Raw genomic sequence first — 15,568 nt, 5'->3', positions numbered from 1 at the left:
ATATCATACAACGATTTGCAAAATATATTAACATTTCACCAAGATTTAAAAAAAAACACAATAAAATACGAATGTTAAAATGTTAAATGTTAAAAATGTTAAAAATCTCTATAATCAGACACCAACATCTAAGCCATCTAACCAATGAATCACAACATTGTTCATATTAGAAAAAAAACCAGATATTGGACCAGTATATGCCCTTAGCTTACAACTGGTCATGATCTACAGTTTGATGTGGGACCCCGCAGTCACACTGAAGGGAGGATACTATGCCGTGCAGGTGCAAATCCTTTTCAGGATTGTCCATTGCTGGCATAGTACTTCAAAAACCTGATACCTAGGTTCATTTATATGTCTTCGTATGTCTGGATCTTCAGCAACTCATTTGGCCTTCCATTGGGAATAGATGTAAAAGTTATTGAGCAGATGTTGTGTAAGTGGTAATGGGGGCTTCCTAGATTTGAACCTTGTTTTTAAACAAAGTTACCTTTATAATTTCCACTAAAAACTCTAATTTACACTACTGTCTTGTGGAATTTGTAATCATAGCTGACAATTACTATACAAAAGGAAAAAGAATGGTGTTGGCCTATCTTTGCTAATAAAGTTATTGATACACTGAATATTCCCATTATTCTTACCATTTGTCCCTTATATGATTTATTTATTTATTTATTCAATTTCTATAACCTAGCATCTCAACCAAGTGTCTCTATTTAAGAAATATTTTCCCCAACCTTTCTAACAATGAGCTTGGACAAAAAAAAAGTGAAATAGCTAGAAACATGAAACTGCATAGAATATCAAGAATATACATTGTAGTTTGACTAATAATATTAGTTTCTAGTGCTAATAATATTTTTTCAAAATTTCCTGCTAGTCACTGAATTAGTATATATAATCCATTATCATGATGGGCATCATGCTCCCCCCCAGGTAAATAGATAAATAATTTTGATATTTATTTTCACATGCCAATAATAGTTATGAGATTTGTAGTAGAGATTTCCAGTTTTTTAACATGTTCCAGAAAGGAGGAAGAACCTTTAAAATTCTCCTTGAAATTACAATAATTTGCCTATATGTTCTCACTGTTCATTCTAAAGTTGCAATGAAATAATGTTATACATACTCACCGTTCTATGCATTCCTTTACCACAGCAAAATTACCATCACCAATCACCTTTCCCACTTTGTACTTTTCAAGAATGGTGGATGTCTCAGAGTACTTGTTTCCATTTATGCCTTCAAGACACAAAAAGGTAAATGTTAGAGAAAATACAAATATAAACAATTGCTATAGAATTGTTAAAATACAAAGATAAACAGTTGCTATAAAACTGTTTAAAAATCAGAATAAAATGAATCCAAAATGGAAGAAAAGGTTTAAGTAAGGCTCTTTATTAAGATTTTAAACAAGAAATATAAAAATAAGAATAGTTAGGAGAACGAGAAGAAATGAAGAAAGGAAAGATAAAGTCAAAAGTGAAGAAAAAAGGAAATAATGAAAATATAAAGGAGTAACTTCTAATTTTCTTTTGCAGCAGTTGTAAGTTTTAAATGTAAATTAATCCCTTGCTCTATAGATAAAACATGACTTTCATTTTTTCTATATTCTATTTTTTTTCTAATCATGAAATCCATATATCATAAATTCATTCTTTTCTGTTTCACGCAAAAAGTTGATATGAGGTTTCCAGTCAGCATTAAACTTATATATTTTTTCTTTGATCAAAGATGTTCTAAGATGAAAGAGATTGTGTTACTTTGCTAAAATTTACAGCCCCTTCACATTTGCAAAGGCCACAAGAGGCTTCTGCACATGTGAAGCAGCTGCACCAAAGTTACTTCCATTCTTGCTAGTATTCTGCAGCATGACTTGCTAAAATCCTGAAGCCTGTGCCACTGGGAAAATCTGTGAGGATATCCCCACATCACGAAAGCCAGAGAACGCTATGACCCACAGCCTTCTTTAAGAATTATGCCCCCCAGCTTGTATTGAGAGAGATTGCCCTTGCTGTCCTGTCTTTGCGTTTTAGAATATTACCAATCTTCTCCTTGAAACTGAAGTGTTTTCCAGAACTTCCTAAAGCCAGAAGTACCTCCTTAGAAACATCTGACTTTTGCAAATGACAGAGGTAAGAGTCAACGGAAAGCTTGAAGACAACAGGAAGTGTTTCATTGCAACAAAGTATACTTCAATAAAGAGAATCCAGTTACTTTTAGAGCACGGTTTTCTTAAATAAGGCCAAATTAACTTGCCTTGCTCATTTTTCTAATGCAGACATGATGGGCCCAGATACGGCCCACAGGGCCACCCTGGAGGCAAGGGACTGGCCCCGCTACCCCGGTGCTGGCCCATCCTAGCCCGCACAGGAGGCAGTGAGCACGTGGTGCCCAGTGATGCCCGAAAGAAGCCACAGACCACTGCCTCTCAGTGGCCCATCAGCCAGCGAATTCTGGGGTCCTGCAGCCTGCACAGTGCAGGTTGGTCCAAGTGCTGTGGCCACTGGGGGAAGCATGCGATCCAGCCTGCCGGCTGCACAGGTGCAGCCATTGCAAGCACGGGCAAGAAAAGATGGATGGTGGGGCAACAGTGAGGCAACAGAAAAAAAATATAGAAAAATAAAAATCACATTAAAAATCAATCTTATAAATCAGATATACAAAACCTAGGCACAGAGAAGCCACCTCAGCAATGTACCCTTCTAACCATGTCTCTGGTTCCCTGAGAGCACCAGGCCTGATAACATAACTGGATCTTGTGGGCCTTCCAGAATATCAAAGGAATAGAGGTAATCTAATTTGGGAGAAAGAAGGTTCCATAAGGTAGGCGCCACAGCAGAGAAGTCATGTATCCAAGAACCTACCAAATGCAGGTCCATAGCTGATGGTACCCACTGCATGACTTCTTTGCCAGATCTAATGGGGCAAGCTAATGTAACCAGGGAGAGGCAGTCCTCTGATAACCCAGTCCCATGCCATTAGGTAACACCTCTACACTAGTGAGTAAAAGCAGGTTATCCCTAACAGGAAGACTCTAATTACAATATTATAAATCACTACTGGTGCCATTCATCTGCGATTTATATATACATCAGATTATAGTTATGTTTAAGTAAAGTTAGACAATAAAGTTTAATATTTCTAGATTATAATATCACTTACATGGATATTTATTTCAAAAAAGAATCTGAAATTAACACTAACATGCCTGATTGGATTCTTACCTTCAGGATTCAGGTAAGGAGATATTTCAGGCACACCATTTACATTAGAAGAAGATTCACAAGGAGGGAGAATCTGTCAGTAGACAAAACAACTAATGCTATGGCAATAACATACATCAAAATGCAAAACAAATTGAAATGTTGGATATATATTAAATATTTAATAATTGTTATTTAATATTTCTGAACTATAGTTTCAGACATCCATCAAATGTTAAATAAGATTTAATTGGCATTTTCTAACAGTTCAAAGACATATCTGTTAATGCATGGGTCTAGCTTAGTTTTTTAGGATCAGATAAATACACTGTCGATTATAGGATGCAATCCAGTTTTTTCTTAAAGCATTATCATATACTTTTTATCAATAACCATACTTAATCCTTTAGACTTCTTGAACAGGTAATACTGAAAATTAGTGGGACTTAAAAAAACTCATCTAACCTAAACTTCACTTATTGCAATGGGTCCATTTTGAGTATTTCCGGATCCCGAAAACGTAACCTATATTTTTACAATTTGGTTTTAACAGAAAAGAAAAAGAAACCGAAAAGACTAATACAATCATAGTCTTGGAAAGATTCTTTTGGTCTAATCCAAATAAAAACATTCAAAATGGATGATGGTCTAGTTTGGTTCTAGCCAATGAAATCAATCTGCCATGCCAGCTGTTGAACTGCTCTTACTGTTAGGGCTTAACATTCACTTGGAATATGTTTTAAATCTAAAACCTAATAATAAATTTAAATCTAATAATAATTTCCAATTATGTTATCAATATTCTAAATGTGAATAAGTATTATTAATCCCACCTAATATTTTTATGAAACAGATGAAATCACATAAAATATACCTTGAGTCCTCGAAAACTTCCAGGACTAGTTGGTGAGGAACCAGATGATTTTGTTGATTTAGGAGTAGAAATCTGGCTGCTGGGGGCTCCACTGACTTATAAAAAAAGAAGAGAAATGAACGTGTTATACAGTAAAATAAAAGTTGGAGTTCTGGTAAAGAGGTGATGCTTTCAATTGATCTATGGTGATACACAGTATGAGAAGTATAACAAGTTCAACAAGATATGCTTATCAAGAGCTGTTAAATCCTGTTTCTAATGCTTGTATCCATCACTTTTTTTTCAAAGAAGCAATCTTATTTTTTCTTTGTTTTCAACATTTTCAATGGTTCATTGTATTTAAACGTTCCCCCCCCCCAGATAATTCTCTTTGCTAAGTCCTTTTCCTTGGCTATCCTTAGGACTTTTTAAGAAAGTCTTCCTTGGTATGTCAATTCAAGCATCAGCACAATCTTTCCAGACTGGTATCCTTCCTTTTATATTATGACCACAGTTCCCAGAGTTCTCAAATAACAAATTGGAAAGATTGCTTTTAAGAGTTTTCTTCTGTATTGTACTGGTAACCATTGATAGTTATCTTGTCTATCTGTAAGCTTTATGTATATGCTTTGTTTATCGACTTCTTAGCTATTATTGTTTCACTATCAAATGTTTTATCAGTAAATCCTTCTCAAGAAAATCCATTGGATTACTGTAATGCACGGACTAATCCTTGCAGGTTGTTCAGAAATTGTAGCTGGCCTCAAATAGTGCAGATGCTATATTACTCACAGGTGCTACATTGCTCCTGTAGAAATAACTATGTGGTTCAATGTGCTTATTTGTTTACAAGACTAAGACCCAAGTTATATACAGGAGTACCTATTCTTTAAATCTGACCTTCACATCTTATGGAACATCTTTTGCAGGTCCAACCACTAATTACAGTCTCCTTCTAATTAAGCCTGATTCCCGAAACAACATAAAAAGTCAATTTTGTTTTCCTGAGATCTATATTGTGGACAAATTCTCTAGGTGTCAAGTCAGACCTGTCCTTATTAGAGTTTAGGAGGGGCTGTCTTAACCAAGTCTTTCAGGTTTCTTACATTTTTATTCCACCGTTCATATAATTACCTCGTATTAAGTCAAACAGATCCATGCTCCCTTAAAACACACATTTTTACAATGTCCTGTACTTACTAAATTTTGAGACACAGTAGCAGACTAGATAAATATGAAACTAAAAAAAGCTAAAATTGTCAAAAGGTAACATTCTCTTGAACTTCATACCTAGTGCATGGAATTCACAACTGGACAACATAAATGGATTCTCTGTGCCCTTATTATGGCTAAAAGACCAATACCGCAATACTGGAAAAGTAAATGTATGTCCTCATTCACTCAACTAATAGAAAACCTGGTTATATTTGTCACCTTTGAGTGGATTGCCTATAGATGTAGACTTTGTATGGATAAGTGTAATGAAATCTAGAATTAATTTACACAAATGACAGTAGATTAAATAGATAATTAAGGTTATATTACTATTAGAAATTAATATATCTGTACTTGAATATTATTTACATCAGATAAATATATATATAGAATTGTTAACTGCTCATTGATACATTTTATTTTTTGCATTCTATTTTTCACTTTCTTAATGCACTTCTTTGAAAATGTATGTCTTTGCATTATAATTATCTTTACATATTGCTTTTCTTTTTTCTTGCTATTGATTTAAAAACAATAAAAATACATTTTAAAAAGTCAAACAAATCCATCCGGGTGTGGATGGCATACATACTTGTAAATAAAACAAATGCAGAAATAATATATCCTTTATTAACTGGATTTCCTAAGCTTTTTTATAATGCTTCATCAGACTCTAACATCTACCAACAATAGCTTATTTATACGGTGTCTGAACATAGCAACCATGCTCTCAATGATATAATTTATGCTTTAGTGTTTTCATGATTTCCCAGAAAGAAGAAAATGCTTTTGGAGCCATACTGTTTTCAACTATAGTTCTGTTGCTTTTTTTAATGAGTCTGTCAACTAGGTATTTAGTTTCCATGGAAATCCTTGTAACAACGTACACATTTGAGCTCTGTAAAGAATATCTATAATGGGCAACAGAACATTCATTTAACAAGTGCTATGCTATGTGAATGTCTGCAAAGATGAATATGCCAAATGAGATCTAAAATAAATCAATCAATAAATAAATAATAGACAAATAAAAGTCTTTAATATTTACAGCCAACATGCATGCAGAGAAACTAGGCTTTTTTCTCTGAAATATCAGCATTACATTTTAAATGATTAAGAACAGGTTTCTCCACCTTGGCATTTTTCAGATCTGCACACAACACACAGAATGTGAGAAGGTAACTGGGATTTTGGAGAGCTACAGTCTACCCACAATTACAACATTCATTTTATTTTTAGACCACATTTGCAATGTCTATATCTTCCTCTTGTGCCTCTATCTTTATCAAACAAGTTGCAGAATATACAAGTTTTTTGTATCTATTGGGTATACAAAATAAAATAACAAGTAGTTTACGCTCCTTGCATTTATAAAGAGCCAGAACTGAATTTTTAACTAAAATCAGTCAGTTTTAGGAGTCTGGATCAGAGCCAACTAACCAAATTCAACAGCATCGCTCCAAACAGCACAAAATACAAATTGACAAAAGGAAAATCTTCTGAAAGACATCCTTATAATTGGCTTCGCACAGATGTGAATGATTTAATCCACATAAAATAAAAGTCATATTGCAATGGAAGGCAAGGGAAAAAAGGGGATTGCCAGATAGCAAAACAACCCCTTCCAAAAGACACTAATGCATGATGAATATTTTTTCCTCTTATTTTAAGTGTAGAGTTTTCATAGTGTTCTGAAAATTACTTACCTACAATATTTCAAAACATTTCAAAACTTTGAATCATATCACTCAATGGCAGAAACCAGAAACTGGAAACAGTTTCAGAATACCAAGTTCATGTTTATCAACTCTTCAGGTTAAGAGAAATGAAGTAATAAATAAAGTAATGCCATGTAAGTGAAGACGAAAGTGGTCATAATGCTTTATCCTACACAGAAAGGAAGGAAAACTTTCCTTTTCTGTAGTTGATATTAAAATGAAAATCAGACTATTAACTTTTCACAAGGCTAATAAATACTAGCATCTTTCACAAGTCTATTTACAAATCTATACTGTTTATTGTATTTACAAAACTCTATTTATAAACCTATACTGTATACTGTAAGCAAAACAGTTAATTCAGCTGCATTCATTAAGTCCTTAGAAGCCACTATTGTTACTCCTATCAACTGATAAACAAATCTCTAACACAAATTAATAGGACTTTTATTTCTGACATAATTTTCTACATAAGCAAATTATAAAATATGCTTTATTTCATTATTTATTTATTTCCTCATTTTTGTTGTTGTAACTGTATGCCTCCAACCACAAATTTAGCTATATGAGTTCAGTTAACACATCTTTCTTTAATAGTGATTATCTACTTAAATGATATCTTAATAAATCAATTATCTAATATAATATAACGTTAACATATATGCTACTATTTTCCAAGGTCTTATGGAAAAGAGGAATAAACACATTAAGTCTTAGTTTTGCTAATCATAGAGATGTTTAATGTAAAGATAAAGGAATAGATCAACGGACAGAAAAAGTAAAATAAAAATGTAGGAGACAAGGTGGTGAAATGAAGCCATAGCATGAATGGCTCACCTGGGGATTTTGCTGAAGAGCATGTACTGGAGTAGTGGCCACCCCTCTTTACTGTACTCATTCAATTGATAAAAAAGAAAAAGAAGAAAGGTTATTCATAGGTGAGAAGAGAAAACAACAGAGAGAGAAGGGGAAAATTCAACTATTTGTTTTCTAGCAAAGATACGATAAACTTAAATATTACCATAGGCAGTCCTCCTTAAACTAACATAAAAACTCATTAAATTATTGCAAAAAAAGAGCAAAATGTTTCAAATCTGAATTATTTCAAGTTGAAAATCACTGTAAGTGTGAAATTGAAACTTTCAAGCATTTTTAAAGTGCTTCAGGCATAACCACGCTATGGGAAAGGTGGGGAAGTCAGTTTGGGATTAAGTTAAAACCATGATTTTAGCAGAGCATGCATACTTTCTGAGGAATAAATTTAATTACTGTCTGTTTAATTTTATTGTCATACAATACTGACGCTACATTGTCAAGCACATTACATTATTTATCACTTGGTCCTTACACTGGGAACTGTAGTGTATATATGATACTTTTGATATTTGTCTTGTTTGTTATGCGAGAACTGCCCTGAGCTAGACACCAACTTCTTAAAACATACTTTAATAATGGTAGTTTTGTGAGTCTTCCTCACACCTTCTGATGTTGAGAAGCTGTTGCACAGCACATTGTTCTACACAATTACATTCCAAATCAAAATGTCTGTAAGTACATTGATTATCTGAATCTATTTCAGGCTGCTGAAGCCTGGTTAGGACAGAATCAGCCATAGTTGCCCAAATTGGTGACTTCTTACAGAAAAGAAACAGAAAGTGTGTGACTATTGATCCTGCTTCATTTCATCAGTATTTGACCACCATTTCAAATTGGCAACTAGAGTCTTGCTATACAATGGTCACTCTCTTACTTGAAGGGATAATCTTAATAAATATTATTTTGTACCCTGGTAGGGTATATACCCTGGCAGCTCTGTTGTACAGAGCAATTTTGTCCCTTTATATGAAACTATGGAGTAGGTTATTATAGGTTCTGGAGTTGGGTATCACCAATATGGAGATTAATTAATTAATTATATTTTATGCTACCTCATTGCTAAATGAGTTATGATTTAGCCTTAAAAACAATACCACTTACCCAAAACAATCAAAACGATTCATTAGTATGCTATAATGTTACTATTAAATTATGAACCTTCTAATCATAGTAATTGCTACATTTTCTGGATGACAAAAAAAAACATTTTGGACAGTTTAGTTTTAGCAGCTTTTTTGAAAGTCAGAATAGCAGCGGGTGCCATCAGGATTCTAGGAAGGGAATATTCCAGAAAGTTAGTGTCATAACAGTAAAGAACAGATTTCTTCTTCTTCTCTGAATTTCATATGAAAAGAAACGTTCAGTAGACGTACCTGCTTTACTGGCAGGCACTGAGTTTAAAGCAAATGGTTCTATGGCTATCTGGATTCAAAACCATATAAGACTTTATAGATCAAAAAATATCAGATTTTATATTGAGCCCTGTTTGGTGTTATGTGTGATATGCAATGGCTCTTGCTTGCCAAAAGGTAGACTGCAGTACTTAGCACCATCTGCAGCGTCTCAGCAGTCTTTAAAGGCTGCCCCATCTAGAGCACATTGCAGTAATCTGTGTAGAAGGGGCCAATAATGTGAGTTCTACCAGAAAGGCTTATTTCTCCAGGAATGGTCATAACTGGCACAATGGACTGAAGCTGGATGAAGGCTCACTCTAATTATAGCCTCCCTCTGCCTATGTTTCTTCTATCCACATCCTCCAGGCCTCAAGTCAAAACTTCTACTGTATCAATGACTGGTACCAAGTACAGATGAATAATAATAATAACTGCAGAAAATCACAAAAAAGACCTGCAAATAGAAGTAGAATGACTATGGCAAAACAAAGCAAAGATAGTACCAATGGTAATAGGTGACCTGTGTGCAATTCCAAAACATCTGGAACACTACTCAAACATCATCAGCATTGACAAAATCACCATCAATCTGTTGCAAAAGGCAGCTTTCAGGTAGACTTCAACTTACAACTGATTGCTTAAAGACCTTTCAAAGTTATAATGGACTCAAAAAAAGTTCTGACCCATCCTTGAAATTATGACTGCCATACCACCTTTATGGTCACATTTTGACCACAAAATTTTGGGCTCTTGGCAACCAGCTCACATTTACAAAACAACAGAAAAACAAAGTTGGAAGGGACCTTGGAGGTCTTCTGGTCCAACCTCTGCTCAAGCAGGAAACCCTGCTTCTTCTTAAAAATCTCCAATATTGGAGCACCCGTAACTTCTGGAGGCAATTCATTCCACCAATTAATTGTAAATTTCTCCTTAATTCTTTGGTTTTCTCCTTGATTGGTTTCCATCCATTGCTCCTTGTCCTGCCTTCAGGTGCTTTGGAGAGTAGGTTGACCCCCTCTTCTTTGTGGCAGCCCCTTAGATATTAGAACACTGTTAGTTGCGATGTCCCACAATTACATGATTGTGTTTTACAAAGTTTTTGCTATTTTTTGGCAAAAAAAAGGCCATTGGATAAGCTGGATTTGGACTTACGATCATTTAACAATCATGTGATTGGCCTAAAAACTGCAGTTAATTACTTGTAAAAATGGCCTTAAAATTGTGTCTGGTCGTATGGTAACTCAACTTCTAACCACAACGACTTATAAGCAAATTCCAAATTCAATTTTGGTCATAGGTCAGATGTCAACACTGCTAATATTAAATATTCTTGCTTTGATAATATATGCAGAACTGTCTGGTATTTTAAGAGTTAAATCAGGTGACAGTGAAAGGGGAGGAGAATATAAGGAAAGCCCGGGAAAAAGAAACGAAAGTGAATCTTTGCCCTCCAAGTTAATTGGAAGATGTGAATCATGACTCCAAAACAGGGGAGGGGAAATGCCTGGAATGTTATGTGCAAAGGAAGGGAAATTCAGATCTTAGCATTTCCGCCATGCCATGCTGACATCTCTGTAATACTAATAAAGGCTTTTTAGGCTAAAAAAATGCCTGAAAGTTCTTTGAAGTGTTTCGTTAATCAGACAAATGACATCAGAGTCTACTTGTACTTGGAACAGCTTTTATCCTGCAATAATACCTTTACACTATGAAACAACAACATTTGCTGACACCAGGTCCTTGGGAAAGGACTCAGTAGGCAGTTAAAAATGCCAAATCAGTTTAAATATCTGGTTGACTGCAACCAACCATAAATTAAATTAAATTTATATGCTGCCCAAATCTCATCAATTCTGAAAGGTTTACCAATTGTTAAAAACGTTTAAAAACAAGGAATACAAAAACCACTATCATGCACTACCACAGCATAGCCTACCAAACCACCCACCATGAAACTTTCAGCTATTTCCCACTCTTCTTAGTTACCCATGTCCCTGGCTCTTTCCCTGGTCTCCCACTCCATTTTGTCCCTCTATGTATCAAAATACTTCAAAAAAGCATGTTTTGGGTCAGGCATTGGCCACATGAAACAGTTGTTCCAAGCATGGAACAATCTGTGCATGTAATATTAGGCACATCCCTTGCTCAGATTTATAGTGGTTTAAAGGTTGTAAGTTGCTTTGCGGGAACTTGGTAGAGCACTTGGTTCTTAAATGCCTTCACATGTTCCTTGTTGTTAGTGAAAACGGCAATGATCAATTTTCTATGCTCCCTCTATGGAACTGCCTCCTTAGAGATGTTGAAATGTTACTGAACGTTTAAAAATGAGTTAAGCTTTATTAATTGTTGCAGCACATTACATGTTTTTAATATGGTTTTAGAGGTATTTATTCCTTATTTTGTATATCAATTTACTTATTGTACTGGCAATTTTTGTAAGTTTAAATGTTTAGTCTCTAATTTCTGATTGCTTGATTCTACCAAAGGGGTTGAGCCATGTATGAAAAAAATGAAGTTCTAAAGAGCAGTTCTGTTTTCAATTACCTGAAGCTGGGGACTTGCTTCGACGTGAAGGCCCAGGACTTTTAGATCCAGAATATCTTGTTGTTCCAGATGCACGGGAATAAGATGATTTCATAACACGGCATTCTACAAACAACACAGATGGACGGTAGGATACATATTTTCAATGCACAATCACTTCCAAAATTTAAATCACCCACAATAGTAGTTGTTCCTAAATTACTGTTCCTAAATAGTTATTACCAAATGAACAAAATACAGTTGCCAAGTCAGTGTGTAGTTCTGTTTCAATAAATCTTTTCCCAAGTTGTTTTAAATGTACATTTGAGCAAACTGACTTGTTAGCGATGCTGTAAAATAAGCGATTAGAATGTTTTTTCTGTATGATTGTGGGCAGGTTAACTATTCTGTTAGTATAGTGTGCAATCATTTTTTTAAATTCTGTATGAGTGGGATATTGTAATGTTTTGGTGGGATATTGTAATGTTTTGGTGGATTGCTACAGGAATTGTTCCAATCAGGTAGAGTTTCACTTGTGCTGTGTTAACAAAACTATGCTGTATTATGCATAAAAAGCCTGCAGGATCATGTTTGGCACCAAAATAATTTACTGAGTGAATTGATAAGAATAAGATCAGAGGCATCAAGTTCTGAAATTCTACTTGTATATCCTTCAAATCTCCCCTTACAAGTAACATATACATACAATCAAATGGCATCCTACATGGGTACATTCATCTACCTAGGCACCCAGTAAAAGCCATGACAGTGTTAGCTTTCACAAATCATTACATTTTGGTTTTATCATTATGCCAATGATATTTATTTAATTTATTTTAATTATTTTTCATATTTCTAATCTGCTGATTTCCCTCAGAGTGGATCTACATAGGATCTCATTTTCTTTAAAATGTTTGTAATGTCCTTTCCCCATAGACACTATGGATATATTGACAAGAATTTGATAAAACCATTAAAAACCATTCTGGAAAATGAAAAACAGTTTTCTATATTAAATAAATCGAGGAAAATACTTATAATATAAAGTCATTTAAACACTGGTCATTTCCTCATTAGTGATTTGGGGGTGGGAGTATGCCTTAGTATTTTACCAGAAAATGGGTCTGTTAGAATTCAAAGCATCTAAACCTGAAACTGATTAAATGCCTTAAATATTAAATCAGCAGCCAACTTGCTATAAATTGGTTGGAAACTTAAATGATTCAATGATATCACAAGTTTAATAAATAAATAATAAATATGCTTGTATATTTCTCCAGGGTATGATTACATTAGTTACTCTAGAAGAATGGACAATATATTGTCTATATCATGATCAGTTGGCTTAAGTGGATTCTTGTAATTCATAAAGCATTTTAGATGTGTATCTTACCACTATGATCCAGAACAAAATCATCTTGAGCATAACGGTATTTTTCAGGTCCACAGGCAATAAAAACATCATCGTCACCAAAAAAGTCTTGCAAACAGGTAACCTTAAAAAAAATGTAACATGTCACAAGAGGCCAACAGAGGCTGAGATGCAGAGTTCACATTATGCATTTATTATTTGCCTTCCATAGGCAATTATTGTTGCTTGTACCATTGAAAGTTAAACACAAATAAACAATGAATATGTACAATTTTATTTTTTTTTAATTTTTTTACTACCCAATGTCATGACTCTGGATGCTATACATGAATCTCAACCGTGATCTTCACATAAAAACAATCACATCAATAAAAATTATCAAGAACAGGTAATGAATGACATCTTTCTAATAAACAGCACTGAAGGTCCATTCCCAGCACAGTCTATTCCATAGACCCAGGCTCCCTCAGTTCTCAACAGGACAGCACCCTAAAAAGTCCCTCTCTGGATGACCTAAAAGGAAGAGAAGACTCATTTTGGATAAGGCAATTCTTAAAGTAATCAAGGGTTATGCCGTTTAAGGTTTTATAGGCATAGCATTTTGAATTTGGATTGGAAGCAGCAGAGGACCAAAAAAAAAAAAAAAGTGTCATTCTACATTGGCAGGAACTATCTGCAAGCAGTCAATACATCTTACACCAGTTGTACCTTCCCAGAAAGAACACATTTTTCAGGTCTAACCATGCTGTAAAAGGTTATGAGTTACTGCCATTAGCATCTTCTAGTCAAGGTAGAGCCCCTACTGGTACTTCCTAATCATAAACCAATTTCTTCAGAGGAACCATAACTTCAATCTAGAGCTAAAAGTGGGATTATTTAGGAAAACCAAAATTTCTATAAACAAATAGTAAGACTGTTTTGCTTAGGCTTAGTCAGATTACCTCTATCCAGCTGACAGTTCCAAGACTGTCAGGGCCTCCACAGCACTTCAGCCCTAACCCACTATGGCAAAATATAATTGATGTAGGATAGTAATGGTATCCCACTCTTAACAGACAGGTGACCATTCTAGCAGTTCCACATAGATATTAAATAACATTGGGAAGAAGACCAAGCTCTGTGGTATCACACACTAGAGCAAGCTTCAACTCTACCTTTCTTTTCCTGTGACTACTGAATGGGGCTACCCAGTCAATGCAACATGGTACCTTCAGCCCTCAGTCCAGAAGCATATCATAGTTTTGGTATCAAAAGCTGTTGAGATCTAATAGGACCAGAAGAGGTGTTTTCCTCCTTTCATCCAAGTCTTTATGGTTACACACTTCAGGACCCAAAACCTTAGGAAATAAATTTCTTATGGTACCATTAAACTATTTTAATACATGCCAAGTTTGCATGTTCTTCCACCAGTAGATTGAATTTTGTACAGATCTAGCATTAATTAGCCCCAGTCTGAATCTAAGACATTCAGGAACCTAGCCACGGAAAGGATATAGAAGGTGAAGAAGTCATGATTAAACTTCATTATGTGGTGAGAAACATTATCAAACAAACCTGAATAACAGTGAATGACAAAACAGATCTAACCAATAGATTTCACTTTCACAAAATAGTGACAGTGCTAGAGGTACCAGAATATATATATTTAAAAGGAGACACATTCATGAAGGCTACAAATAGTCGAATACACATATATAGATATTTTTAAGGATAAAATGCTTTTTGAAGGATGATTGAAAGAAATATAATATAATCCAGTATGAATACACTAGAAAATAAATGTCTACTTAAAACAAAATTTGATATATTATTTGCTTAGCTTTCTTGGCAATTTCTTCTACTCATTTTTAGCTGTCTTCTAGCATGCATTTGATATTATTTGTTTAGAACAGGGGTCTCAAACTGTTGGCCCATGGGCTGGATGTGTCATGCCGAAATTGCACCCACCCCATTGCCATCAATGAGAAAAAAGTCATCATATGTCGTGACACGTCATGTGACGTTGCGAGTTTGACACTCCTGGTTTAGAAGCATTCTTACAATTGTCCATGAACTACTGTACAACTGTATGTGGAATTGCCTTTGAGAAGTGTTTGGTAACTGCAGATAATCAAAACACTGCCATCACATTTTCTTGCAGCTGCCTCCAGAAATTCACGATTCATTGTGAAAGATATTTTGACTCAGAACTGGACTTATGACTTTATCATGTGATTTTATTTAAAAGCATTGAGCATTATGATTTTGCAGAGGACTTGTTCTCTTGATTATTCCTTCATTGGAAGCAAAGCTGATGGGAAGGCATTCTTGATGGCTTCTCATAAGCTTTGTCTTCCAGCAAGCAAAACTGCTTCTATTTATTTTTACAATGTAGACAGGACCTTTGATGCATAGGCATGTTTTAT

The 15,568-nt window shown here is 34.7% G+C and overlaps 1 protein-coding gene across 2 annotated transcripts in view; it reads right to left on the bottom strand.

The window, feature by feature from the left end:
• Window positions 1-924: 924 nt before the first annotated feature.
• LOC120320204 (serine/threonine-protein kinase DCLK2-like) overlaps window positions 925-15,568 on the bottom strand; it is a 48,473-nt gene continuing 33,829 nt past the window's right edge. The window contains exons 3-8 of one of the 2 annotated variants that reach the window (XM_039369733.1): window positions 13,185-13,287; window positions 11,813-11,917; window positions 7,836-7,886; window positions 4,087-4,181; window positions 3,234-3,306; window positions 929-1,248 (exon numbers count right to left, since the gene is read on the bottom strand). In XM_039369733.1, the coding sequence (XP_039225667.1) occupies window positions 1,136-1,248; window positions 3,234-3,306; window positions 4,087-4,181; window positions 7,836-7,886; window positions 11,813-11,917; window positions 13,185-13,287 (540 nt within the window). In that variant the 3' untranslated portion in view covers window positions 929-1,135. Of the gene's footprint in view, window positions 1,249-3,233; window positions 3,307-4,086; window positions 4,182-7,835; window positions 7,887-11,812; window positions 11,918-13,184; window positions 13,288-15,568 lie in introns of both variants that reach the window. The other variant, XM_039369734.1, reaches the window with a different exon arrangement.

Source organism: Crotalus tigris, unplaced genomic scaffold, assembly GCF_016545835.1.
Source record: "Crotalus tigris isolate CLP2741 ecotype Arizona unplaced genomic scaffold, ASM1654583v1 scf7180000021211.141993, whole genome shotgun sequence".
Classification (NCBI taxonomy): Eukaryota; Metazoa; Chordata; class Lepidosauria; order Squamata; family Viperidae; genus Crotalus; species Crotalus tigris.
The sequence above is the reverse complement of the archived record's forward strand: the minus strand, read 5'-3'. Positions and strand labels throughout refer to the sequence as shown.